The 27,764-nt window shown below is 42.8% G+C and overlaps 1 protein-coding gene and 1 pseudogene across 7 annotated transcripts in view; one reads left to right on the top strand and one right to left on the bottom strand.

Annotated features, from left to right (window-relative positions):
- The window catches only part of TRIM2 (tripartite motif containing 2), a 135,850-nt gene that overhangs the window by 65,370 nt on the left and 42,716 nt on the right, over positions 1–27,764 (bottom strand). For 3 of the 7 annotated variants that reach the window (XM_010382882.2, XM_030917470.1, XM_010382883.2), the window contains exon 2: positions 2,570–2,754. The exons of 2 other annotated variants lie outside the window; for them this stretch is intronic. In XM_010382882.2, the coding sequence (XP_010381184.1) occupies positions 2,570–2,754 (185 nt within the window). Of the gene's footprint in view, positions 1–2,569; positions 2,755–25,856; positions 25,938–27,764 lie in introns of those variants that run through there. 2 more of the 7 variants (XM_030917467.1, XM_030917483.1) reach the window with 2 other exon arrangements.
- On the top strand, positions 7,308–7,402 carry LOC115896102 (annotated as a pseudogene).

Raw genomic sequence — 27,764 nt, 5'->3', positions numbered from 1 at the left:
CAAATTCCTCTATTATATTGTTTCCTGTGTACTTCTCGTGTACAGCACCTGTCACTGGTTTAATTTCACATTAGTCTGAGCAATTAGGGGGTTAATGACTGGCTCCTCCACTAGGCTGTGAGTTCCAAGGGGCCAGCAGCTGTGTCTGGCTTTGCTCTCCTTCAAGCCCGTTGATGCTGTTTTGGAAGATGTGGGATAAGAAAGTGACTGTAAGGTGCTCACTGAGTAGCCAGTGTGAATGTCCAGCAGAGGCTGAACATGGGGGTCCTAAAGCTCACTCTCCCAACAGTGAGACAAGCTGTAAAGTTTTGTCTCAGCATAAACAAAAATTTCCCCACCGGGCGCAGTGACTCATTCCTGTAATCCTTGCACTTTGGGAGGCCGACGTGGGCAGATCATGAGGTCAAGAGATCGAGACCATCCTGGCCAACATAGTGAAACCCTGTATCTACTAAAAATACAAAAACTAGCTGGGCATGGTTGCGCATGCGTGTAGTCCCAGCTACTCGGAAGGCTGAGGCAGGAGAATCACTTGAACCCAGGAGGTGGAAGTTGCGGTGAGCTGAGATCGTGCCACTGCACTCTGGCCTGGTGACAGAGCAAGACTCTGTCTCAAAAATTTTAAGGAAAGTCGCCAGCACTTTCAACACCTTCAAACAGAAATCTTCTCGGCTGGACGCAGTGGCTCACACCTGTAAGCCCAACACTTTGGGAGGCCGAGGCAGTTGGATTGCTTGAGCTCAAGAGTTTGAGACCAGCCTGGGCAACATGGAGAAGCCCTGTCTCTATAGTCAGGCATGGTGGTGTGCACCTGTGGTCCCAACTACTCAAGAAGGTGAGGTGGGAAGATCTCTGGAGCCTGGGAAATTGAGGCTGCAGTGAACTGTGATTCTGTCACTGCACTCTAGACTGGCTGACAGAGTGAGATCCTGTCTCAAAATAAATAAATAAATAATAAATAAATAAAATAAAAAATAAAAGAAGAGGAAATCATCTCAACATGCATGAGGCTGGAACAATTTTAACACAGAGCATTCTGTAAGGACTTGCTGTAGCAGGATCTCACAAGTCTCCACCACTAGCTATTGGATGGGGAGTGGGAGTAGGTTGGGCAGACCTAGGGCAGCCAGAGTGTTGCTTCTCACCTGTCAGGGTGAGGAAGTAGGACCCAAACAATAGATAGGCTGGACACTGAATCCTGGGATATGGGGCAATTCTGCCAAGCTCAGACTGAGTGGCTCTGAACGCACTTCTATAGAGAGTGTCTGCCAAGCTATGCTGACTGCCGTACGTCGGGAAACCATCTTATCATGTGTGCCCAGGGACACATGAATGATTACCTGGTATTCATGTTTTAGGTGTACCCATTAAGGGGATGGAGGAATCACGCTCTAATTATTTTGGAATATGAATTACTAAGCACTTAAGCCAAAGTATAACATGAATAAAATAAAAAGTGCTCTATATACCACCACTAAAACAAACCAAAACCCATATACACAAGCACACACACACACACAAAACCCCACACAACCCCAAACAAACAAAAAGCCACAACTGCTAGTAACAAATCTACCTTCTCCTTCCATCCATCACCACCATGAAGGATATGGTTATTCTTTTGCAATTGAAACTTGCAAAGTAAATCAACTCAAAAAATGGTCAGTCAGATAATAAAGACATGTTAAATCAGATATTTGTGTAATCAGCATAGATTTGAAGCCATTTGAAATACTGATTTCCAGTTCTATCATAGGAAGTAAAGTATTTTCAGTATGTATATTAAATAATGATAAAAATGTATTTAACAAAATGCTATAAAACATAATTACCATATTTATTTTTAAGAAAGTTATATAACTTCACTAGGGAAATATTTATAAGTAAGATAAACTAATTACTAACAAACTTATACTTACATGGTAAGTTAAACAATGGGGTAAAAGTATATTTTGATAACTGATTAACACCCCTCTCCAAAAACAAATACTCTATCAAGAAGATAAATAAGGAAGTCTGTTTTCACATATAGCAAATTACATAGTCAGGTAATTTATTTAATACATATATTTTTTTCTTTATCTAAAACAACATAGCATTCAAATGTGACATTAGTATGTGTCTGAAGAATCTTTGGAAAATAAGCTATACCCTTTGAAGTAACCACTCATATATGCAGATGTTCTACCTGATTTGTTATATGGGAGGAAACGATAGATTTTTTTAATTGACTCTCAAAGACCCTCTGTAGGGATCTGCTGTGGACAAAAACTGTTTCACAAAGAACAAAGGGAAGTTTTAAAAGATTTTTCAACTTAACATTCTTATTTAATGCTCCATCTCTTGTGTAAATGAATCAGTAGTTACTAGATTGCTTTCTCTCACTTATAATGGTTTGAAATAAAGTAAATTATTTGCAACTCATGATTCTGTTTTTCAATGTCTGGCAAAGGCACAAGAGATTAGTTTTCTCTCAAAGGTAACTGTAGAATTCTGGGAAAGAATCTTGCAGTAGGTTGTAGGAGGTCAGCCTGTGAAACTCCCTTCTCTAAGCACAAAGGAGGCTTACCTCTCGCAGAAAGTGTGCAGACAGGGGAGAACCTTGGGATTCTTGTACCGTTCCAGGCATATACTGCAAATCAGAAACTGCTTGTCAATCTGGCGCACCACAGGACTTGGGATGTTGGTGCCTTCACTGGCCATCCTAGACCACTGACATGGGGGGCCGGCTGTCTTTGACCCTGCACGCTGCTGCTGTCAGACAGAAAATCAAAACAGAAAAATATATAATGATCTGTAGGTACAAGTCAATTACTGGCTCTTTCACTGTAAGCATTGTGTTATTAATTAAGGTAGAAGTCAACGTCAGTGACCTCAAAATGACCAATAAGCCAACCCTTATTGCTATACGAGTACAGTGAGCTCCCTGTTGTTTGTTTTGTAAATCAATAAAATCCTCACATGTTCGCCACGCAAACAAAACAAATTAAAAGATGGCGTGTTGTACAAAGAGGTATGCTCACTGGGTTTCAAAGCAGTGGTGACTAAGGGGATAAATACTTTATATAGCTATGTCTGCTTATGCCTTTAGCCATGACTATATTTAAACATATATTTACATTTTATATTCTTATTAAAATTGAATATGTTTTTCCAACTATTGTAGTTGAAGAGGTTGGACTATGTCACACCAAAATATGTCACTTTGATATAAGGATTATTTTGATCTGAAAGCTATATAGAAAGAACAGACAGAAGAGGACCTCTCTGCCCTTCCCCATCTGCCTAAAAGCAGGGCATAAACTTCTCTTTTGTAAAGGAAATTTCCATTTGTAAAGGTGCCTCTCTCTCCTGGAGCCAGGAAAAGAAGTCTCTTAAACACTGAAGACTGCATGGAGATGATCTTGCAAAATGATCTTACTAAACAAACCTTATCTACCATACATTCCGACAATTTACTGCCCCAGAAGTCCAAACCCCTCTTTCTTTTGTCTAGGCAGTTCTCCACAATATATTGTCCTTTGTCCAAATGGTATGCAAAACCCAAAGAGGAGGTTGTGAAGCCCTTGACAATGTAAAATTAAAAATAGTATCAAAAAGGTATATGCCTTTTTCTCCTGTTAATCTGTCTTTCGTCACTTTAATTTATAGACCCTAGGTACATACTCTAGGAGGGCAGAATAAAAGTTTTTCCTCCCCTACATGCTCTTCATATGCATGGGGGTGATAATTGGAATTTTAATTAAAACTTTGTATATGGTTCAGAGTGTTTTCTTTAGAACTAAAGGTTTATAGATTTGAAACTAAAATATATTCGCTATGGGACAGGGACAAGGCTAGAGGTGTTCCCTATAATTTAAAAGAAATATCTGTTGGTATTCATGTCTGGGCATTTGAAAGACCTGGTGAAGTTAATTAATTCAGAGAAGGTTTCAAAATGTTAGGGATCATGCCAGGAAAGGAGAATCAGAAGAGGGCAACAGAGAAAGAGAAGACAGCAGAGAGTTTGAGAGCACAAGAGAGGAAAAAGTTACAACACAAAACACAGCTTCTTTTACCACCTTAAAGAATTTCTGGCTTCTACACCAAAGGCATAAACCAAGGCTGAGCTAAAATTTACCTCTTCATCTTCTAAATATTTGGTAAGGCGTCCAGAGCCCTCTAATTTCCTATGGAAATACTCTTTAACAAAAAGAAAATAAAAGAGAGAGAAAGTGAAACTGCCTTTGCAAAAACTATAACTGAGAAAATTACGGCAGTGAAAGAGATCAGACCTAACCGACTCCATCTTGCTTCTGACCTTTAAACTGTCCTTGTTCATTCCTGGGCATAGGTTAAGGGAAGGAATTGAGTTTATAGTTTGACTCTGAAACAAAATTGATAATAGCCCTTTTCCAAAAAGACCCTTTCTTGCCTGAGGACCAGTCTGCCTTTGTAGGACTAACAAATTAGCTACAAGATTAGAAATTAAGGGCCGGGCGCGGTGGCTCAAGCCTGTAATTCCAGCACTTTGGGAGGCCGAGACGGGCGGATCACGAGGTCAGGAGATCGAGATCATCCTGGCTAACACGGTGAAACCCCGTCTCTACTAAAAATACAAAAAACTAGCCGGGCGAGGTGGCGGGCGCCTGTAGTCCCAGCTACTCCGGAGGCTGAGGCAGGAGAATGGCGTGAACCCGGGAGGCGGAGCTTGCAGTGAGGTGAGATCTGGCCACTGCACTCCAGCCCGGGCGACAGAGCAAGACTCCGTCTCAAAAAAAAAAAAAAAAAAAAAAAGAAATTAAGGTGTAGGGATCATGCAGCCTCTGGCTGCAAGAGTCTGAACCTCCCAAAATTGCTCTTCGGGATAACAACACTATTGTAAAACCAAAGATCAGTGCTTGAGATGTTTTGCAGAGCCTGCACTCAGTGGATCAACTGACACCACCCATACCGGTAATCTGGCTCAACCAGCTCTGTGATCCCACCCAGGAACAGAAGACAGCAAGAAGACCCCACTTTGACTCCTCTATGATTCTGTCTCCAACCTGACCAATCAGCACTCACCACTTTCCCAGCCCCTACCTGCTAAATTATCTTTAAAAACTCTGATCCAACTGGTTTGAATAATAATAAAACTCTGGTCTCCTGCACAGCTGGCTCTGAGTGAATTACTCTTTCTCCATTGCAATTCCCTGTCTTGATAAATTGGCTCTGTCTAGTCAGCAGGCAAAAGAAAGTTGGGTGGTTACAAAAGAAAGGAAGGGAAGAAAGAAAAGAAAGAAAAAAGGAAGGAAAAGAAAAAGAGAGAGAAAGAAGGAAGGAAGGAAATAAAGGGAAAAAAAGAAAGAGAAGAGATTTAATATTTAATATGACCCTAGGCAGGAGGTCATACTATTCTTTATTATTTGTTATTATTATTTTTTGAGATGGAGTCTCGCTTTGTCACCCAGGCTGGAGTGCAGCGGTGCGAACTTGGCTCACTTCAAGCTCCGCCTCCCGGGTTCACGCCATTCTCCTGCCTCAGCCTTCCCAGTAGCTGGGACTACAGGCGCCCGCCACCACACCCGGCTAATTTTTTGTATTTTTTAGTAGAGACAGGGTTTCACTGTGTTAGCTAGGATGGTCTCGATCTCCTGACCTCGTGATCCACCCGCCTCAGCCTCCCAAAGTGCTGGGATTACAGGCATGAGGGGTCATCCTATTATTCTTATTCTACAGATTAAAAGAAACAAAACAGAGGCTCAGTCAAGAAGTTCACCAGAATGCAAACTCAAGGAGTATATGTCTCTAAAGCCCATGGCCTTTTCACTACTTAAACCACAACACTGCCCTTGGACCTTGTGTTTTAAAAAGGCTGCACTACAGAAGCTTGGTTTACATATGACACTTTAACTTGGCCTGGTGCCTGTTTTTAAAGCTTGGAAATACTCCATATTTACAGAAGCAACACTTCTATACTTTCTAAAGAAAACATTTTTTTCCAGATATAAATAATAGCTCTCCTTCCTACCAAGTCACTAAATTTTTAAAAAGCGTATCAACTTTTATCAGGAAAATTCAGCTGCTGGATGGTCCAAGTGCAGTGGTGTTTACAGATAACTGATCACAACCAGTTACAGATTTTGTTGCTCCTTCTACACCCCCACTGCTTCACTTGACTAGCCTTAAAAAAAAGAAAAAAAGAAAACCAAGAAAATTCTGTTTATATATATGAGTATAGTTCCAACCACGACACACCCATTTTCCAACTCTGTACCTTTTAGATAAGTTCATTAAAGAGTATGATTTTAAAAACAGGCTGGGTGCCATCTCTCACACCTGTAATCCCAGCACTTCGGGAGTTCGGGTGAACAGATCACTTGAGCCCAGGACTTCAAGAGCAGCCTGGGCAACATGGTGAATCCCCATCTCTACAAAAAAATACAAAAAAAAAAAGGTTGGGCGCAGTGACTCACACCTGTAATTCCAGCACTTTGGGAGGCCGAGGCGGGCAGATACCGAGGTCGAGAGATCGAGACCATCCTGGTCAACATGGTAAAACTCCATCGCTACCAAAAATATAAAAATTAGCTGGGCATGGTGGCACGCACCTGTGGTCCCAGCTACTCAGGAGGCTGAGGCAGGAGAATCACTTGAACCTGGGAGGTGGAGATTGCAGTGAGCAGAGATCGTGCCGCTGCACTCCAGCCTGGTGACAGAGCGAGACTCTGTCTCAAAAAAAAAAAAAAAAAAAAAAAAATTAGCCAGGCATGGTAGCACACATATATAGTCCCAGCTGCTCAGGAGGCTGAGGTGGGAGGATTGCTTGAGCTCGGGAGGTCAAGGCTGCAATGAGCCATTAGCATGCCCCTGCACTCCAGCCTGGGTGACAGAATGAGACTCTGACTCAAAATAAAATAATAAAATAAAATAACATATAGAACCTTGTGAAACACCTGCTATACAAGAGTGACACATTCAGACAGAACTCACTGCATAGTTAAACGTGTAGATATGACATCCAATCAGCCACCATTATCTGCTAGACTTTCCATAGAGTGTTTCTCCAAAGTAGCTCATCTCTCAGGGGCTCAAAATGTTGGGAGCCTGTCTGTTTTCTTAACCACATCCCTATGACATCAGACTAGGGGAGGAATGGACTTGTCTGTCTTAATCAAAACCAAGGCTCAGGGTTTAAATGACTGGCCCAAGGTCATTCAGTAAAATCAATGAATCAGAAAGGTCAGATTTCAAGTTTTCTGCCTTATCTGATAAATCAATGATGTAAGTTTAACACTTCACTAGAGAGAGTGTGTGTATGTGTGTAACCAGTAAAAATGGTAAGAGTGCTCACTTTGGCAGCACTAAAATTTGAATGATACAGAAAATATTGTCCCTGAGCAAGAATGGCATGCAAATTTGTGAAGTGTTCCATATTTTCTTTAAAAAGATGTTAAACTTTTCCATTGAAATTAGTTAAAAATAATTTTATTTTGAATAGCTTTTGAAATTTTTCATAGTACCCTTTGAAATAATCAGAGCCATGCTGGGTATTGAAAAAAGCAGAGAGAAAGCATCATACTGAATTTTACTCCTTTTTTTTAAACCTTACAATTTTGGATTTTGGGCAAGATAAAAATTTGTTTTAATCAAATGATATACATTGACTAAATGAAATTTCTTGAGCCAATATTTTGTGCTCTAAAGCCGAAAATGAAAACATTTCATTCTAACTTTCTGATAATTATTGTAATGGGTGAGAGCAAGTCTCTGTATTGTAGTATTATTAATTTGCATGGTAAATTAATTAAGTTTACTCATTAACACTAATTTAAAATCATGACAGTATCACAGATCTGTCACAAGTGACCTGTTGAAGGCATCTGGATTTTTAGAACTCCCAAAATCAACACAAAAGTTTTCCAATCCCCAAAGATCCCCAAATTTGCCAGGATAATATCCTTCCCTGGATACCCACACCAGGAAGAGAATTTGACTGCTCCTAATGGGACTATGTGCTCAGAAGAACTGAGGCACAGAATGAGCTAATAAGCACTGTGGGAAGTCTGAATCAGTCCGAATATGCCATGAGGAATACACTCAATATACACTAGCCTTCAATCAAAGAGTTGGGGCACTACCACAGTTTCTGGTCTCCTTGATTAAAAAAGCAACAAATGTTTTATCTAGATGCTTTGCTGGTCTCCTTTCCCCACCTTGCTTTCTAAATTGTCAGAGACCCTTCTTACCCACATAACCAGTGGAAGTCAGTGCACTATAATGAAAGAGATCAGAATATAGAACTGCTCTTCTAAATGCTAGAGAGTTGCAAAACTAACTTCTGAAGGGATCCGTGTGAAAACATGCCTGGGATGGACTTTGCCTGTAAAGAAGCCCGAAAGCTTTTGGATGTAGGAACTAACATCAGACACATTGACAAAAAGCCAGTAGAAAGGGAATGGTAGCAAAGGCAGAAAGAACCACTTTAAAATAATACAAATCGTCAACATTAGTTTGACATTGACCTTAGCCAATAAGAGTTTTCATATGGAAGACTAGCTGAGGTTCCCTGTCTGTGGAAAACAAACAGCAAGACCCCTTACAAAGAAGCTCACTCCCCTTTGTCCAGCTCAGTGTCACCTGCTCACTCCGACCATTCTGTTCAAAACTGCATCTTGCCACCAGTTACCTAGCACTGCTATCCCCAGTCCTTGCTTGGTTTTTCTCCATAGCACTGGTCAACTCCTGTTACAGATCCCATGTCTGTGTCCCTCCCAAATTCACATGTTGAAGCCCTAACCCCCAATGTGATGGGATCAGGAGGTGAGGCCTTTGGGAGGTGATTAGGTCATCAGGGTAGGGCCCTTATGATGGGATCAGTGCCCCTGTAAGAGGAGATAAGAGGGGGACTGCTTTCCCATTCTGTCCACTCTCTGCCATGTGGGCCATCTGCCTATAAAGCCAGAAGAGGGCCTCACTAGAACCCACCATGCTGGCACCCTGATCTCAGATTTCCTAACCTCTAGGACTGTGAAACAATACATCCTTTTTGTTTAAGTCATCCAATCTATGGCATTTTTGTTATAGCAGCTGGAACTAAGCCTTCCAACATACTATGTAATTTATATATTTTTGATATAGTCTCCGCCCTCCCCCTAGAATGTAAGGCCTACAAGGGCACGGATTTGTGTCTCACTATTCACTGCAGTAGTTCCAGCGCCTAGAAGGGTCCTGGTACATAGTAGACATTATTTTTGAATGAATCAAACTAGCAAAATATAACATGGAAACGGACTTATTCACAGCAGCAGCAAAGAGCAGTACTTGCTGAATTCCATGATAAAGAGTATGGTTGTTGCCGATTATCTGAATGTTTGCACCTGACCTCGGACATTACCTGCTTCCCTATGTGATAGTCTTTTTTTTTTTTCTTTTTAAGACAGGATCTCTCTCTGTCACTCAGGCTGCAGTGCAGTGATGTGATCACAGCTCACTGCAACCTCCACCTCCGAGGCTCAAGTGAGAGTCCCATCTCAGCCTCCCAAGTAGCTGCAACCACAAGTGGGCACCACCATGCCCAGCTAATTTTTGTATTTTTTGCAGAGAAGGGGTCCCACTATGTTGCCCAGCTGGTTTTGGACTCTTGGGCTCAAGTGATCCTCTTGCTTCAGCCTCCCAAAGTGCTGGGATTACAGGCGTGAACCACCGTCCCAGCCTCCCATGTGATAGTCTAATGCTCAGCAACATAAGCCATCATCCAGAGGGTAAACATTAGTGACATATTTTAACATGTTCACAGATGCAGAAAAAGAAACAGAACTATTGAGTACATGAAAGCACCTTCACAAAAATTATGACAGTGAGAAAAATCTGGCATACAAAAATTATGACCGTGAAAGGAATCTGACATAGCTGACTCCATCTTCCTTCTAACCTCCATGCTGTCCTTGTTTATTCCCAGATGTAGGCCAAACTAACTTTGGGAGCAATTTAGTTTATAGTTTAACTTTAAAACAGGAAAGATAACAGCCCATTCCTGAAACAAGCCCCTCCTTGCTCAGGATAAAAACCACCTTTATAAAACTAACAAATAAGACCAGGCGCGGTGGCTCATGCCTGTAATCCTAGCACTTTGGGAGGCCAAGATGGGCGGATCACGAGGTCAGGAAATCGAGACCATCCTGGCTAACATAGTTGAAACCCCGTCTCTACTAAAAATACAAAAAATTCACTGAGCGTGGTGGCAGGCGCCTGTAGTCCCAGCTACTCAGGAGGCTGAGGCGGGAGGATGGCATGAACCCGGGAGGCGGAGCTTGCATTGAGCAGAGTCACACCACTGCACTCCAGCCTGGGCGACAGAGCAAGACTGTATCTCAAAACAAACAAACAAACAAACAAAAAAACTAACAAATTAGCCACAAGGTTAGAATTACGGTTCAGTCAGGAGCCCTGTAGCCACAGGTCGCAAGATTCCTATCCTCCCCAGTTGCTCCTATAGGTAACATCACTATTATATTGTGCAGGGTCTGGATTTTATTGAATAAATAAATTAAATAAAAAATAAAAAACATCACTATTGTAAAACCTAAGATTGGTGTTCGAGATATTTTTCAGACCCTGTATTCTGAGGGACCAGCTGGCATCACCCAGATCAGTAAGCTGGCTCCACGAGTTTTATAATTCCATCAAGAAGTAAAGACAGGCAGAAGACACCTTCAACCTCCTATGATTTCATCCCTGACTCAAGTAATCAACAATTCCCATTCCCTAGCCCCCTGCTTGCCAAACTACCCTTGAAAAACCCTAGCCTTGGAATTTTGGGGAAGTCTGATTTGAGTAATAAAGTCCAGTCTTCCACTTAGCTGGCTCTGCATTTATTAAACTCTTTCTCTATTGTAATACTGTTGTCTTGGTAAATCGGCTGTATCTGTGCACTGGGCAAGAAGAACCATTGGGCAATTACAGACACATATGCATGGAAATAAAAAGCCTAAAACGGTTGGCACATAAATCCCTTATTAATGGGGGCTTGCCAACTAAACAGAGCTTGTTGTGGGAAAAGCAATTCAATGATCACATAACAAAATCCTTGGGCATACAAAAATCCGGCTCCAGTGTTTCTTCCCTCACATCATCTCTGGTGGTTTTCCTGGCTCACTTTCTCAAATATCCTACAATTTGGTGGAAATTAACCACCGAATGCAAAAGAACTTGATAGGAGAAGCTGAAATGAGAGAAAAATGCCTATGTCCACAATTCTAAGATTTAGACCACATTTCCCATCCCAAATTATACCGTTTAGATCAGAAAACTATCCAGACTCTTTATTGCTGACACCACAGTGAGGAAGAGCAGGAATAAAGAATGGCAGAGAAAAGCCAACGTTAAATCGCTCTTCTTGAGAAGGGGAGGGAGCTGGCAAAATCTTGTCTGCCTGTTCTAGGGAAAGTGGTGGGTAACAGAGGCCAAGATTCTGATGAAACGTGATTTGTGGGTAAGAGGTCGCATATTTGATTATACATCATCCTAAAGGTACTCAATTACATTCCTACAGTGTAATTTTATGGTATTCCTGGGTTATTGCTTCTCTTTGGTGCCACTTTAGTTGGATTTATTTATTAAGATGCCTTTTTCTTTTTATCTCCCTAAGACAGATTCTCCCTCTGTCTCCCAGGTTGGAGTACAGTGGTGTGACCTCGGCTCACCACAACCTCCACCTCCCAGGTTCAAGTGATTCTCCTACCTCAGCCTCCAGCCTAGCTGAGATTACAGGTGTGCCCCACCACATCCTGCTAATTTTTGCATTTTTAGTAGAGACAGGGTTTCACCATATTGGCCAGGCTGGTCTCGAACCACTGGGCCCAAGCAATCCGCCAGCCTTGGCCTCTTAAAATGCTGGGATTACAGGCATGAGTCACTGTGCCGTGCCCAGCCTGGCCCATTTTTTATTGTTCTCATGCAGACATGCAAAAATCTGCTTTCCAAGCACTTACAAATCTTCTGGTACATTTATAGAAAGGAAATCCTGAACCATTTGGATTATCTATAAATCACAATATGCTACCCTGTACCTGCCAGAACATGTGGCATAAATTAAAACGATGAAAAAGGTATTTGTAATGTTTAAAATCATGAGCCTATTATCATTTGCCTGCAATTGAATTGGATTGTTACTGAGGTCTCAATTAGAAGAAAAGAGGACAATCTTTAGTGAAATTAAAACAGGGTGACCCATTTCCAGTTAAATCAAGCCTCTATCCCAGATGGGCCATTTTGTAAATCAGAAGGCTAGATGCATTATCTTTCCTGACGACGATGATGATGATGATGATGATGATGATGATGTGTATGTATGTATGTATGTATGTATGTGTGTGTGTGTGTGTGTGTGTATGTGTGTGTTTGGGGGGAAGGCATTCAAAAGCCATCCCTTTTAACTTTTGTCTTCAGGCAGGGTGTGTCCAAGCTCTCCAAGATTCTTTTTCTCCTTATTTTCAGAGTCAGATGTATGACAGCTTCCTCAGATGAATTGGTTTTTACCAAATGTAAGCTGATTCTTAAGCTGAGCCCCTGACTTGTCTTTATGATATGTCATGAAGACATATTTCCCCTTATTTCCCCTTATTATTTTCCCTACCTCTTTCTTTAGTATATAAAGAAGGCCATTGCCTCACCTTTGGCAGCAATTGTTAAGATCAAGCTGGGTCTGTGTGGTGGAATGTTAAGTGGTCAGGCTAATAGACATTCATCTCACAGCACTCTGGGACAGTCAAGATGCTTGGGGTCTCCTCTCTCCACATCCATCACTTTGCCAGGTCTCCTCCCTTGCTTTGCTTGGGTACTACACAAAGAGGTCAAGTATTCTGGGACCACAAAAAAGGTAGAGATCAGCAAGGGAGCTAAGTGCTGGTATCTTTCTAGGGGTTGGAAGAAACTAGCAAGAAGGGAAAGGAGAAAATTATTTCACAACAGAACTAAGAGACACAGCTCTACATAATAGGAACCTCCTTTTTGCTCCTGGTATACAGGAAGCACATTATTTAATTCTGTTGTTGATTAGAATTAAATACTTAAATTAATAACGTTTAAAAATAATAATAAAAAGCACTTAATGGAAAAATGGAGGCTGTCGAGAATGTGAAGACGGAAGAGGTAAAGTAAAAGGGAATAGAAAGATTTGTATACTAAAAGCAGAAATCTGTTTCCTGCAATGATGCTATTTGAATACTTGGCTCATTATTTTCTCACTTTCTGGTCCAATCTAAAGCTCCAAATTCTATGAGGAAATCTAATCCGTTGAATTCAGACCATCTGCACAATAAAAATATTCAGAAAACCCTAACAGCCAACCCCATAATGAAGCAAATTCTACTCTGAACTAAAAGCCTTTATATAAGTAATAAAGGGACAGAGATGGCACCAGAGATTAAAGAAAAAGGCTGTCACAGGTATGTGCAAATCATCATTTTGCTGTAGTAAGAAGTAATTCAAGTCACATTTTTTGAAGAAAAAACTACGACAGTAAATAATTTCGCAGCAAATTTTTTAAAATTCAAAAGTATTTCTCTTCTATACATTTCAATAATATATAAAATATTTGGGTAGTCTTAGTTTTATAAGAGGAATAATTAAAAGAGGCAAAAGGGAGTCTTAAAAATTGCTACATATTTGGGATTTTCCCCTACCTAATAAAAAGAGATAAAAGAAAGGCCTAAGTATGTAGAAATTAATGCTTAAGGATACCCAGATAAAGAACATTTTCATTTCTTAGTAAGACAAAGAATGAGTGTCCTAACTTTATTTCACAAGCAACAAAATCCATGAAGCTTTTGTTATAATAAAAAAAAAATTAAGTCATTGCAGGACTATAGTATTAACTATGGCAAAAAATGTGTATAGATTTTAGTCTCCTTTTAAAAAATGTGTGGGTTATATACACGCATTCGTATATCTTGAAACAGCATGTTCTATCAGAGAAAATTTTTACATTCAGCTGTGTTTTAACCTTTCCAATGCAAATCGCTTGTGTCTTCCTATGAGAAAATTGGACAGAAACACTTAAAGGTTTAGGAAGGGTTACTACTCATGTCTCTGCATCGGAAAGCTGCTTTCTCATACCACAGCACACATGAAACTTCTCATTGTGTGCTGCTCGGGAGGGGCGTGCATTATTTAACATTATAGTGGGTTAGGAACAGTGGGGTTCAAGCCTCTGCCTGAAATAATGAAAGAAACCAGAAAACAGATTCACACTAGGCAGAACTGAATCCTAACACTTAAGTCATTTGAAGAATTCTGCATGAACAAATGGCTCTCCTTACATATATATACTGGAGTTTAAAACCTTCTTTTAAAACAAATTTTCATAAGGAATAAAACTGCTGTAACATGATCTAAGCTAGAGAAACAATCTTTTAAACACCTCATTCTGAAAGATATTACATTGAAACTATCTTTTCCATAAGACAAAAATACCATTTTATCTTTTGGTTCAGAAGTCCATTTATTAACATTCAATTTTTAATTTAAAACAAACAGCCTTGCTACTTGCTCTCCTATCCCCCCAAAAGAAGGAATAATGACAGGGTGGGGCATACTTGTAGAAAAAGCTCTGACACAAAAATAACCCCCACTGTTTCAGGAAGCAAACCTAAGGACCAATCCAAAACCCAAGGATTTTTTTTTTTTTTTTTTTTTTTTTTTTTTCCTGTATAATGCTATCATTGAGCTCCACCCAGATTTGACTGTACTTCAAAGGCAGGAAAAAAAATTGTCAGAAAAAAACAAATTATCTCCTACATGTTTGTTTGCTGGCCCTCAATGGCATTCAGAATTCAGAGGGTCGAGTCATGCATTATGAATGAATGGGTTTCCAATGGTAACTGCCAGCCATGGAACTCAACCCCAGGGTTCTTTAATAGAGGACAGAGTGGGGGAGGGTCGCACGTTCTCCTCCACCCTGGGGCAGCGGGGAAGGAATCCTGCAAATTAAATATTTCATCTCCATGTTTGCACCCAACAGAGAGATGCAGGGGGCAAAATTCTTCTGTTTAAAATAAGCCAAGATACACACTAAAATAAAGACTGGTAAAAATACAAATCTAGTCAGACCACATTAGAACTTGATAAGAAAATCTTGCATGACTTTCTCCCCATACTTGTTAATTTGGTGCCTTTGTTTAAGCAAAGAATGGGTCTCTATTTTACAGCTACAGAGGATGCAGCATCGCCATGAGAGATGAAGGGAGAAAAAAAGAACCGAGAGAGCAGGAGAAATCAGTTACCCACCTGGCTAAGCAGTCTGAACATTTAGGACCTACCCATTTCTGAAGACAAACAGACTAATCAACGAGGCAATCAAATGCTCCCCAAGTCTGTCGCTGCAGCTACGCGGCAATCCAAAAGAACAACGCACGTTTCTGCTAACACCTCAAGTTGGGAAGCACCATGCAAAGAGACTGGTTAAAATTCCCTACCATGCAGTGCAGCCATCATCAAAAGCCCAGCATATCTTCTGCTCTAAGTAGTGATGTGCCAGTTGATGCACAGAACAGAAGAAGAGAAAAATGGAGGAAATGAGAGAAGGCTGGAAAGTCGCAGGAATGTTTCTGGGTCATTAACAAGTGGAAGACCCCCTTCAGTATTCACACCAATCGGTCTTGATCTTACAGGACATCTTTTTCTCACTGAGCGTCTGTTGAAAAGACTGCAGCAAACCAGGCAAGGGATTATGGGATAGGGATGCAGCAGCGAGCTGCAATGAGATTCGTGGGTGGCTTGCTTTCCCTCTGAGTCAGCAGTCAGCTGTTTCCATGCTCTCGTGCTGGGCTCCATCACCAGAAAGTGACTGCAGGATTAACCAGAGGAGAGGCGACCAGTGCAGTCTCCGCGCAACGCAGCCGGGGCAGGTACAGGGAGTGCTACAGATCAGACTGAGGGAGTGCTGGGACGCAAACGGTGAACGCAGTGAGAATAGATTCTAGGAAGAAGGCATATGGCACCTCAAAATGAAAAGTTCACATTTAGAGAAGTGCTTTGTGTGAGTGTGAGAACACACACTTGCTTGTAAGAAAGAGAGATGATTGATTTTCTTAGATGTCTCAAGTAGCTTGAAACACATAATTTTTTAAAAAATGCAACAAACATACAAACAAACAAACAAACAAAACAGTCCAGTTCCACAAGCCCCTACTAATTTTCCTCTCTTGGTTTTTACCCAGGGCAGGGTCTATAAAATATGGTTCCACAAAGTCAAATCATGCAATGACATTTCTCTGCTTTTTGTGGTTCTAATGATTCAGAGAAAAATCATATGGTACATTTTTTGATTCGGGGATAACCAGACCCTGTTCTTTTTCTGATCACGAAGTTTTCAGTTAAAAGTTGAGAAACTTGACAAATAACATGACTTAATTTCCTGCCAAGTCATGAAACTTAGTTTTAAAAGGTATTAATAATGTAAAAATGATCAGCAAGTAGCTATATAATAGTGATTAGGTCTCCAGATTACACATAATAGTTTAGAATAAAAAATCTTACATATCAGCATAGAATTCACAACCATTCCTTTTTCTACAACAATAAAGGCAGGGAACAGTATTGCATCCTATTCCTTGCTTAGTTACTAGTTTCAAAGGGATTGCTAATAATGTTTATTTTAAAAAACTGGGCATCTGCATATTTGATTACATTAATATTTATCACATTCTTTCCACGCAGTCAAGCATTACAGTGAGCTCTTGAAGGGGTCCTCAGCTCTGCAGAGCAGTGATGATTACCTTTGGTGGTAGTAGGAGGAGTGGGATCATAAAGAAAACAGCAAAATTGACAGACCCCAGAAGTGCACATACATGCCAATTTTGGCATGCCATTTTAGGTGATACACAGTTCTCAAAATCCCAGTTAGCACCCTGCTTTAGAAGTTTTGCAGATTTTTTTAAAAGCTTCATTGATTGTAATTCATATCCCATACAATTCACCCATTTAAAGTGTACAATGTAATGGTTCTTAGTATATTCATAGATGTGGGCAAGTATTACCACAGCCAATTTTGGAACATTTTCATCACCTCAGACAAACAAACAAATATCCAACCCATACCCTTTAGCTATCACTCTCTTCCCTCCCACATCACATCCCCACAGTCCTAAGCAATCACTAATCTACTTTCTGTTGCTAAAGGTTTCCCTGTTCTGGACTGGAATCATATAATATGTGGTCTTGTGTGGCTTGCTCTTTTCACTTGGCAGAATGTTTTCCAAGTTCATCCATGTGGTAGCATGTGTCAGTATTTCATTCCTTTGTATGGCTGAACGAGTTTCCATCGCATGAATTTAGCACATTTTGTTCATCTGTTCGTCAGCCGATGGACACTGCGTTGTTTCCACTTTTTGGCCATTATGAACAGTGCTGCTATAAACATTTGTGTACAAGGTTTTGTGTGGACATATGTTCTGCTTTAGAAGTTACAGTTTCATTAGGACCAACTCCTAAAACTAGAAGCAGGCTACCCCCACTGAGTTTTACAATACCTTCTTTCTAAGACAGGCCATCAGACAGGTGTCTGACTTACTATGACAGGGGTCCTCTCTTCTTCTCATTCTGCTACGAAGCCTACCCCAAGGCCAAATTCATCGAATGCTGACCCCTCCCCAACACATTCTTTCTCCTGATCTCTCTCGTTCTCTTCTTCCAGTCAACCCAGATTCTTGGGACCTATAACTAGACCAGGTTTCTGTTCTCTGAAGGTGGAGAAGTGGGAGAGATCTTTGGTCTTGTTGCTGGGCTTCTAGTCAGAGGATGTTAACTTACTCATTCAATCATTCATTCCAATGAACACTTGTTGAGTGTTGTGTGTTCCAAGCACTGAATAGGCACTGAGGATATAGAGAAGAATTTAATATTTCTGAGCCCTCAGGGACGTCACAATCTAGTGTGGGAGATGGATTAGTAAGCAGGCAATTGCAATTCAGAGTGATAAACGCTTAACAGCAAGAGAAAGCGAATGCTCTGGGTACCCATAGAAGGGATATGAAGGGCCAGGGAGGTGTGCGGAGCATTTCAGGCACTGAGTGCAGCACAGTCAAAGGCATGAGATGGCTCATGGGACCTGAGAGTAATACCTAAGTATAACTGAAGCCTGGGGTAAAGGTAGAACAAATGCAGGTGATAACTGTTTCTGATCTTTTACCTGGAATTGGGAATATCTCTTCCCTGGAAATAGCATTACATAGGATAGCTGGGTTTCAAATACCCTCACCACCATGGCTTAACTACTATATGGGTTAAATGGGTTTTGGGGGCTCAGAATCTAACAAACACACATAATATTGCTTATTATAGGAAAATGCAGCCTTGTTTTTAGCGTATGTCTTGGCAACTGAAACCAACTGTTTACAAGTTGAGGCTTGGGTAACTGTGGGAGGCCCCCACCGAAGTGCCATCATCAAGGAGTGCCATCATCTCCTTGGCACTTCCTGAAAACAGGTATGTAGATGGTGAGAGTGGCGGCTGGTTGTGTTTCTGAGTTGGAGTTTCCCGCATTGCGGTCTCAAGTGGTCGGACTCGGGGGGTCTCAAGGGCAGAGAAGAGCCCAAGATTCTTGGGATTATAGCCACTGCACACCTTATTGACTTCTTGGAGCTGTCTTGTCTCTCCCCACTGTTTCCCTCCAGCTGAATGGAGATTAGAGCTACACTGTCATCAGTCAGTCTGACTATGATTTGTGCACTGGAGAAGTATACAGACAGTGCCTATGCATAAGAAGAGGATGTACGCTACTAAATTGGGATTGGCAGGAGCATGAGAGATAGTGATCCAGTATTTACTGACCTTGTATGATGTGCCAAGTTCAATCCAATGCACTTTATATACAGTCTGCCCATCCCTGCTCCAGAAAATGTATCCCAGAAAGTAAACATCTTACGATGGCATACAAGGTAATTTACAACCCGGCATCTGCTTCCTGATTATTTTCTACCTTCTGTCCTCCCTAGTCACACTCTAGTTCGTAAGAATTCTGTTACTGGAAAGCAGTCCCCATCCAGACCCCAAGAGAGCGTTCTTGGATCTCCAGCAAGAAAGAATTCAGAGCGAGTCCATAGTGCAAAGCAAAAGCAAGTTTATAGAGAAAGTAAAGGAATAAAAGAACGGCTACTCCATAGGCAGAGCAGCCCCAAGGGCTGCTGGTTGCCCATTTATATGGTTATTTCTTGATGATATGCTAAACAAGGGGTGGATTATTCATGCCTCCCCTTTTTCGATCATATAGGGTAACCTCCTGACGTTGCCATGGCATTTGTAAACTGTCACGGCGCTGGTGGGAGTGTAACAGTGAGGAGGACCAGAGGTCACTCTCGCGGCCATCTTGGTTTTGGTGGTTTGGGCCAGCTCCTTTACTACAACCTGTTTTATCAGCAAGGTCTGTATGTTGTGCCGACCTCCTATCTCATCCTATGACTTAGAATGCCTTAACCATCTGGGAACGCAGCCCAGGAGGTTTCAGCTTCATTTTACCTGACTCCTATTCAAGACGGAGTTGCTCTGGTTCAAACACCTCTGACGATTCCACATGTATTTTTTAGCAGTGGCTCTTAGCCAAGGAATGGTACCAACCCCTCCCATGGTGGAGTAGGGTGTGCATTTGGAAATGTGAAGGGGCACTGTGGCTGTTATACCCAGTGCATGTGGGGGCAGGTAACTACTAACATTTAGTGCCTGGGTGTAGGGATGCCAAACCTGCTCCAGTGCATGGGAGAGTACCTTAAAAGTACATCTGTCCCCACAACACTAATGTCAGTAGCATCCCCTTTGAGAAACACTAATCTCTAGGCTCACCTACCACTTGTTCTGCCAGGAACGCTCCCATCCTCTCCTGCCTCCTGCCCCTGGTTAACTTCTCAGATTCCTTTAGAACTCAGCAAAGCTACCACTCACTTTAGGAAGGATTCTCTGACTCTTCCTCTGATGCCCAGACCCTCCCACCCACAGTCTGGATTGAGTACCACTCCTGTGTACTACACAGCATTCTTGCTGGAAGCTGTTGAAGGTTCCATCTTTTACCTTTAACTCACTAACCCTTAATGCAGTGCCTGTCACATACTAGGTGCCCAGTAAGTACATGGGGAATGATGAAAGTCCTGTGAATGAACATATGACATAAAGGTGAAAGTTCATCTCAGAATTGAAAAATTAGTTGGATCAGAGACCATTATGGACAGGCAATTCTTCATATCTGCTAGTTTATTATTTAGAAAGTACTTTCACAGGCCGGGAACAGTGGCTTACGCCTGCCAGCACTTTGGGAGGCCGAGGCGGGTGGATCACAAGGTCAGCAGTTCAAGACCAGCCTGGCCAAGATGGCGAAACCCCGTCCCTACTAAAACTACAAAAATTAGCCGGGTGCAGTGGCAGGCACCTGTAATCCCAGCTACTCAGGAGGCTGAGGCAGGAGAATCGCTTGAACCTGGGCAGCAGAGGTTGCAGTGAGCCGAGATCATGCCACTGCACTTCAGCCTGGGCAACAGAGTGAGACTCTGTCTCAAAATATATATATAGAGAGAGAAAGTACCTTCATAGATTTTCTCTTTGATCCTCAAAGCTAACCTAGAAACGGGTAGAGCAGGCATTATTATTTTAGTGGAAATTGAGATGTAGAAAGGTAAAGTGACCAGCCCAGAATGGAGTAGCCACAATATAATAGAGGTGAACTAGAGTCCAGGTCTTGTGGCTGGCACCATTCCTCTTTCAGCATGTCACCTGCCCCAGGATGTGAAAGAACAGGAACAGTAATCAGGCAACTCCAGAATAGAACACTTCCTGCTAAGTAGAGAGGTGATGTGTTTCAGCGTGGGATAAATATAACGAACTAGCAGAGGCCAACTGAAATCAGGAGCTTATAAACACTGCCTAATGCAATCATCATTTCATTTTCTGTGTCTCTGATTTCAACAAGCTTTATTGGGGTTGGAGGAGGCAGATAGGGAGAGATTAGTCAACAGATACAAAGTTACAGTTAGATAGGAGGAACAAGTTCTAGTGTTCTATTGTACAGTAGAGTGACTACAGTTAACAATAATGCACTGTAGATTTCATTTTTTAATTTGTATTTTTTGAGACAGGGTGTCACTCTGTCGCCCAAGCTGGAGTGCAGTGGCGTGACTGCTGCTCACTGCAGCCTCGACCTCCTGGCCTCAAGCGATCCTCCCACCTTAGTCTCCCCAGTAGCTGGGACTACAGGCATACACCACCACGCTCAGTTAATTTTTTTGTATTTTTTTATGGAGACAGGGTTTTGCCATGCTGCCCAGGCTGGTCTAGAACTCCTGGGCTCAAGTGATATGCCCATCTCAGCTTCCCAAAGTGTTGAAATCACAGGCATGAGCCACTGTACCCGCCCTGTATATTTCAAAATAGCTAGAAGAGAGAATTTTGAATGTTCTCACTACAAAGAAAGGTATAAGGTGATGCATATGCTAAGTATCCTGATTTAATCATTACACAATATGCATCCATATTGAAACATCATACTGTACCTCATTAACATGTCAAGTAGAAAAAATTTTTAAAGATATAAAGAAAACAAACAAACATAAAAACTTTATGAAAAGTATTGCCCAATGGTTTTATAAAAGAAGATGGTAAGAAGTAATTATTTCCAGCCTTCAGTTCAAGCATGAGCAACTGGAGAGGAAGTATTACTATGATGGATTTCAGGTTAGCACTCCAGGTGTGGCCCTCAAAGCCGAGCTCCTTCTGGACAGTCCAGACTCTCTGTGGTCAGTTTGATTGAGTGGTTTGGTTTGGACCCCAAGAGGCTGAGCCCCTTCCTCTCTACTGGCAGTAGCCCTGGTGAGGCCCCCTATGTTTAGGGGTTGGGATCATTCATTAGAGGCTGTGGGGGAGGTTTTTAAGAACAGACAGGACTGTCAGGAAGTAATGGTGAATGAAGCAGAAAGGACTTTCTCTTAAGCATCCTTAAAAGAGAAAAGGTGCAAGTTGGCCTTAACCTGTTGGGGTTATGTGGATAGAAGTAGATTTATCGGGAACCAGCTGACCCAGTTCCAATCCAAGAATTCACACCAGAACTGGCCTGGCCTTGGGATGACCCTTTAATGTTATACATTGCACAAATGATTGTGTGCCAGTGGTACACAAGGCACTGGTGACACAAAAATAAATGACATGAACAAAACCTCTCAAAATCACTCCTGGGGACTGAGTTTCGCCTGCAGCTCACACTCGTGCTGACTGGGTCTCAAGGATCAGGATAGCCCTCTGCAGCCAGGCTGTATTTGCAGTAAAGGTGACCCAGGTCAAGCACCCTTCACTCCCTGCCCAGTATGTTTCCCATCAGGGAGCTGCCCCAAACTGAAGACATATCCAGGTGGGATCTGCCCAGCACAGAACAGAGCAAGACCATCACTTTGCTTGCTCCAGGCTCCATCCTTCTATTAAGTACCTCTGAGGTCCTTGTACCTTTCTTGGCACTTTTCTCATATTGACTCATATTGAACATAAATTCATGCCCAGCAACCCTATCCAACAAGGAATTTTGGTTGGTCTGGTATCATTTATTCTTATGGAACTCAGGATGCTTTTTTTTCTAGGTACTTACAAACCATCCCATTAATAATCCTTCTCTAGCATTATTCTTGATAGAGAGTTCTGTAGTTTTGTAGAAAAGACTGACGTAGGCCTAGTGTGGTGGCTCACGCCTGTAATCCCAGCACTTTTTGAGGCCAAGGCAGGCAGATCCCTTGAGGTCAGGCGCTGGAGACCAGCCTTGTCAACATGGCGAAACCCAGTCACTACTAAAAATACATAAATTAGCCAGGCATGGTGGCACGTGCCTGTAGTCCCAGCTTCTCTGGAGGCTGAGGCAGGAGAATCACTTGAACCCAAGAGGCCGAGGTTGTAGTGAGCTGAGATGGGGCCACTGTGCTCCAGTCTGGGTGATAGAGTGAGGCCTCGTCTTGAAAAAAAAAAAAAAGAAAAAAAAAAAAAAAAAAGACAAGCAAAACACAAGGCTCTGCTATGCACTGATTATTAAATGCCCAAGTAATAACATGTCTACTCCTTCATTATTCTTTGTCCTGCTCTGACTATAACAAAAAGCAAAGGCAAGCAGACACAAAGCTCTTTTGTTTCGCCCATTGTTAGGCCTGGAGAATTCAAAGTTGACTATGTATCCTGAGTATACCCGGAATGTAAGCTCCCAGTGCTCACTATGGGTTCCTGATTGCATCTGTGTCTACACCGATGTGCACATCGGTATCAAGTACTGTTTTTCTCCTAAGCAGAGCTCCATGACCACACTTCTTATTTTAACAATTAAATTCAAGGCCGTGCCAAGTTCCTGCTTGCCTCACCAATTTACCTTGTTTAATTAATGCAGTGGTTTTGACTACAGGGCTGGGATTTAAGAGTCCAGGAGTCTCCGTGGGCGACTGCGCTGGCGGAGGCCGAGCAGAGCCCCCAGGGTAGGGGCGGAAGCAGGGAGGTGGCCCAGACGGACGCGCTGCTAATAATGCCTGTCTCTTCCACACATTCCTTCCTCTCGGTCCCAGACAGTGGATTCCTTTTAGACCAATATGTAGTTCAGAGAGAACCTCACAAATGTTCTTCTCTGCTGACCAAATCACCCGACCTCTACGATTCCATCCTACGGTCATAACCACAGACCTGGGGAAATCTCAGACAGCCCCGGCCTCACAGGCCAGGCGGAGCCGGCAGCACTTTCACTCCTCGGGCTCCGCCCCGCGCCCGGGCTCCATGGCAACAGGCCCCACCCCGAGGCGGGAGCGGAGCTGCTCTCAGGCGGAAGAAAAGCAGGCGGGTCCCCTCCACCCACATGGCGATTGCGCGCTGGTATTCCGAACCTCTGTCTTTCCCCCACCCCCTCTAGGTTTCCATTTCTAACCTTTTTGTCTCACCAGGAAACAGAATCACTCTGTAAAAGAACTGATTCAAGTGGTGGCTGTGTGGGGAAGAGGAGGGAGTCAGGCCCGCGGTGACGGCATTAAAAGCTGGGAGCCCCGGGGATCGCCCCCGCCTGGCCCTCCAGCAACGGGGGTTCTCTCAACTGTGGCCTTTTTCCGTGTCCAGGGTCGACAGCTCTCTGCCTGCCAACCCTGGAGGGTTCTGAGCCGATGCGCCCATTGTGGGGGTGGGACTTTCTCCGGGTAACATGCCTGGGTTTCCATGCTTTAAAACCTGGAGATGACACTGAAGTAGGAGTTTGGGCACTTTGGCAGAGGGAGCTAATCCGAGGACAGGGGAATCTGACGCCATCCTCAGAAGGCTGCCCCTCCAACTTGTTACCAAAAGAGTATTTTCCTAAGCAGCCTGCCTGACACTACAACTCAGGGTCACTTTCATCCACGATTACAATTCTACGATGAAAGTCAGAATGCATCTGCGATTAAGGCACGGGCTCTGGAGACACATCTGGATTTGCTTTATCTGCAGGTTGCTCCTTGCCTCTCTGTTAGCTCATTTGTAAAATGATACCTCCTAATGCCATTGTGATGATTAAATGATCCAGTGTGTCAGTGTCAGCCCCAGGCCTAACACACAGTCTCAGGTGCGGTGGTGGAGAAGAGGATGGGCTCTAGAGCCAAGAATGGGTTTGGATCCTGGCTCTGCCACTTATAAGTTGTATAACCCTGGGTAAGTAATTTAACCTCTATGCCTCAATTACCTCAAGTGTACGGGGGATGACAAGGGTACTGACTACATAGCATTGTTAGGAGAAGGAAATGGTTTTAGTCTATATAAAGGACCTGATCCAGGCCGGGCACGGTGGCTCACGCCTGTAAAATCAGCACTTTGGGAGGCCGAGACAGGTGGATCACCTGAGGTCAGGAGTTCAAGACTAGCCTGGCCAACATGGCAAAACCCTGTCTCTACTAAAAGTACAAAAACTAGCTGGGCATGGTGGCGGGCGACTGTAATCCCAGCTATTCAGGAGACTGAAGCACAAGAATCCTTGAATCCGGGAGGCGGACGCTCCAGTGAGCCGAGATTGCGTCAGGGCACCCCAACCTGGGTGACAGAGCGAGACTCCGTCTCAAAACAAACAAACAAACAAACATGATCCAGTGCCTGATGCATCATAAGCAGTCAGAACATAAATTATTACTATCATTATTATGGCCACTGCTACATTTATGAGTTCCTTTAGAAATGACTGATAATACACTTTTTTACTCCTGGAGCTGGGCTCATTTAAGGATTCAGTAAGCCTTTGTGGGGTTTCTTTGGACATATGAATAGCTTCATAATACACTACACCTCATCACCCTTTCATAAGCCACGTAAAATACATCAATAAATGAGAGTGAGCAGAATCATGCAAAATCAGAAGAGATATGCCTATACAGTTTTTTTTTTGTTTGTTTTTCTGTTTTTTTTTTTTTTGAAACAGAGTCTCACTCTGTCTCCCAGGCTGGAGTGCAGTGGCGCTATATTGGCTCACAGCAACCTCAGCCTCCCGGGTTCAAGCAATTCTCCTGCCTCGGCCTCCCAAGTAGCTGGGATTACAGTCGTGTGCCATCAAGCCCAGCTAATTCTTTTGTATTTTTAGTGGAGATGGGGTTTTGCCATGTTGGCCAGGCTGATCTCGAACTCCTGACCTCAAATGATCTGCTTGCCTCGGCCTCCCAAAGTGCTGGGATTACATGCGTGAGCAACCGCACCCAGTGCCTGTACACTTTTATCACACCAGGCTGAACACAGCCTCCCTCTGCATCCTTACCCACTTAGCACTGGTGTCTCCCTGCTGGTTTTGACACAGCTGAGAGGCTGCAGTGCTACTTTGTTACTCTTGCTGAGGTCTCACACTAACTCTAGTCCCAGGCCAGTCCCAGGAAGGAAGAGAGTCTGTTCATGCCTACCTGCCACTGGTTCTCATGAGAAAGAAACCTGGACTTTTGTGCTGGTCAGCGGCATGTGGAAATGAGTCCTCACTGGCCAGCATCTCTTCCTTAGAGCCAGCAGCCTTCTTAAAAAGATCAGAAGAGAAATGATTCCTTTTGGTCCCCTTCCAGCGTCAGTTTTGCCCTTTGACGTAAGTCATCATCTCTGGACGTGAGAATGGGAGGCCTCACTTCCACGTCCTTCTCCAAATGAATGCACTCTAAACAAATATTGATGCACCTCTCAAGGTTGGCATTGCATCTGGACCAGTGCCAGGAAGCCACAATGCCACCAGAGGCAACAGGGAAGAGCAAGGGCGGAAGAATAGACGCCAAACTGCAGCGGATGGAATGTGCACACGGTCAGGTGAGGTCTGACCTGAGGGTGTTGTGCCTAGACCTGTGAGCCCTGGGTCAGGGTGAGCCCAGTGCCAAGCAGAACCATCCATGACCTCAGGGCCAATGCTGGGCACCCCGACTCTTCCTTGATAATGTCTCTCATCCTCCATTCTTCCTCCCCCTTTCTCCTGCGCTCTTTCCTACTCCCTATCCACTTCATTCAACAGGCTTTTAACTTATCTTCTACTATGTGCTGGGCACTGTGTTAGAAGCCACAGATAGTCACTATCCTTAAGGAACATATACATTCTCATAAGAGAGACAGATATTAAATCTCAAACTCTAAATTAAACTAAATTAAAGTACTTGAAATAAAAGTTAATTAAGCCTCAGACAATTAACGATTTTTATCTGTGGCCTTTACTTCAGACCCACCAAGGAAATGCATGGGTGTTGGTGTTCTGTGGTGGACAAGAATCCAGGCTCTGGAATCAGACAAATGTGGGTACAAATCCCACCTCTGATACTGCCCAGCTGTGTGATTTTGGCCAAATTACACCACCTCTCTGACCCTCCTTTTCTTCTTCTGTAAAATGGCAGTGAAAAGAGATACACTTTATAGGGATGTTATGAGGATTAAACAAAATAATGCCCAAAAGATGCTTAGCACATTGCCTGGCACAGAGGAAGACCCACTATATGTGAACTATTGTTGCTGTTTAATTATACAAGCAAAGGGGTCAGCAAACCTTTTCTGTAAAGGGCCAGTATAGCAAATACTTTATGGACTTGTGAGTCAATACAGTATCTGTTACAACTGCCCGATTTTATTGTAGTGTGACAGCAGCCATTAACAGCAGGTAAAGGGGCTGAGTGTGGTACCTCATGCCTGTAATCCCAGCACTTTCAGAGGCTGAGGCAGGCAGATTGCTTGAGCTGAGCAGTTTGAGACCAGCCTGGGCAACATGGCAAAACCCTATCTCTACAAAAAATACAAAGAAACTAGCTGGGCATGGTGGTGCACACCTGTAGTCCCAACTACTTGGGAGGCTGAGGTGGGAGGATCGCTTGAACCCGGTAGGAGAGGTTGCAGTGACCTGTGATTGCACTACTGCACCACCATCCTGAGCAACAAAGCCAGACCCTGTCTCAAAATAAATAGGTAAATAAACAAACAAATAAATAACAGCTGGTAAATAAATGATTATAACTGTGTTCCAATAAAATTATATTTATAAACCCTGAAATTTGAAATAATTTTCTTATGTCACAGAACATTATTTTTCTGTTGGTTTTTTCCAAATTATTTAAACATGTAAAAACCATTGTTAGCTCACTGGTTGTACAAAAACAGCCTGTGGGCCAAATTTGGCTCACAGGCCATAGTTTGCCCACCCTTGCTCAAGCTTAACAAAATGGCTGACACACCTTTTGTCGATTTTGCTTCAGAGGAAAATCCAGTTGGTGGGTTCATAATATGCTAATTCAGTGTCTGGACATTAAGACACAACCTGGTCTGACTAACAACATTATAAACCAACCCAAGGA

The sequence above is a fragment of the Rhinopithecus roxellana genome, chromosome 2 (assembly GCF_007565055.1).
Source record: "Rhinopithecus roxellana isolate Shanxi Qingling chromosome 2, ASM756505v1, whole genome shotgun sequence".
Classification (NCBI taxonomy): Eukaryota; Metazoa; Chordata; class Mammalia; order Primates; family Cercopithecidae; genus Rhinopithecus; species Rhinopithecus roxellana.
Note: the sequence above shows the minus strand (reverse complement) of the source record. Positions and strands in the feature narration are given on the sequence as shown.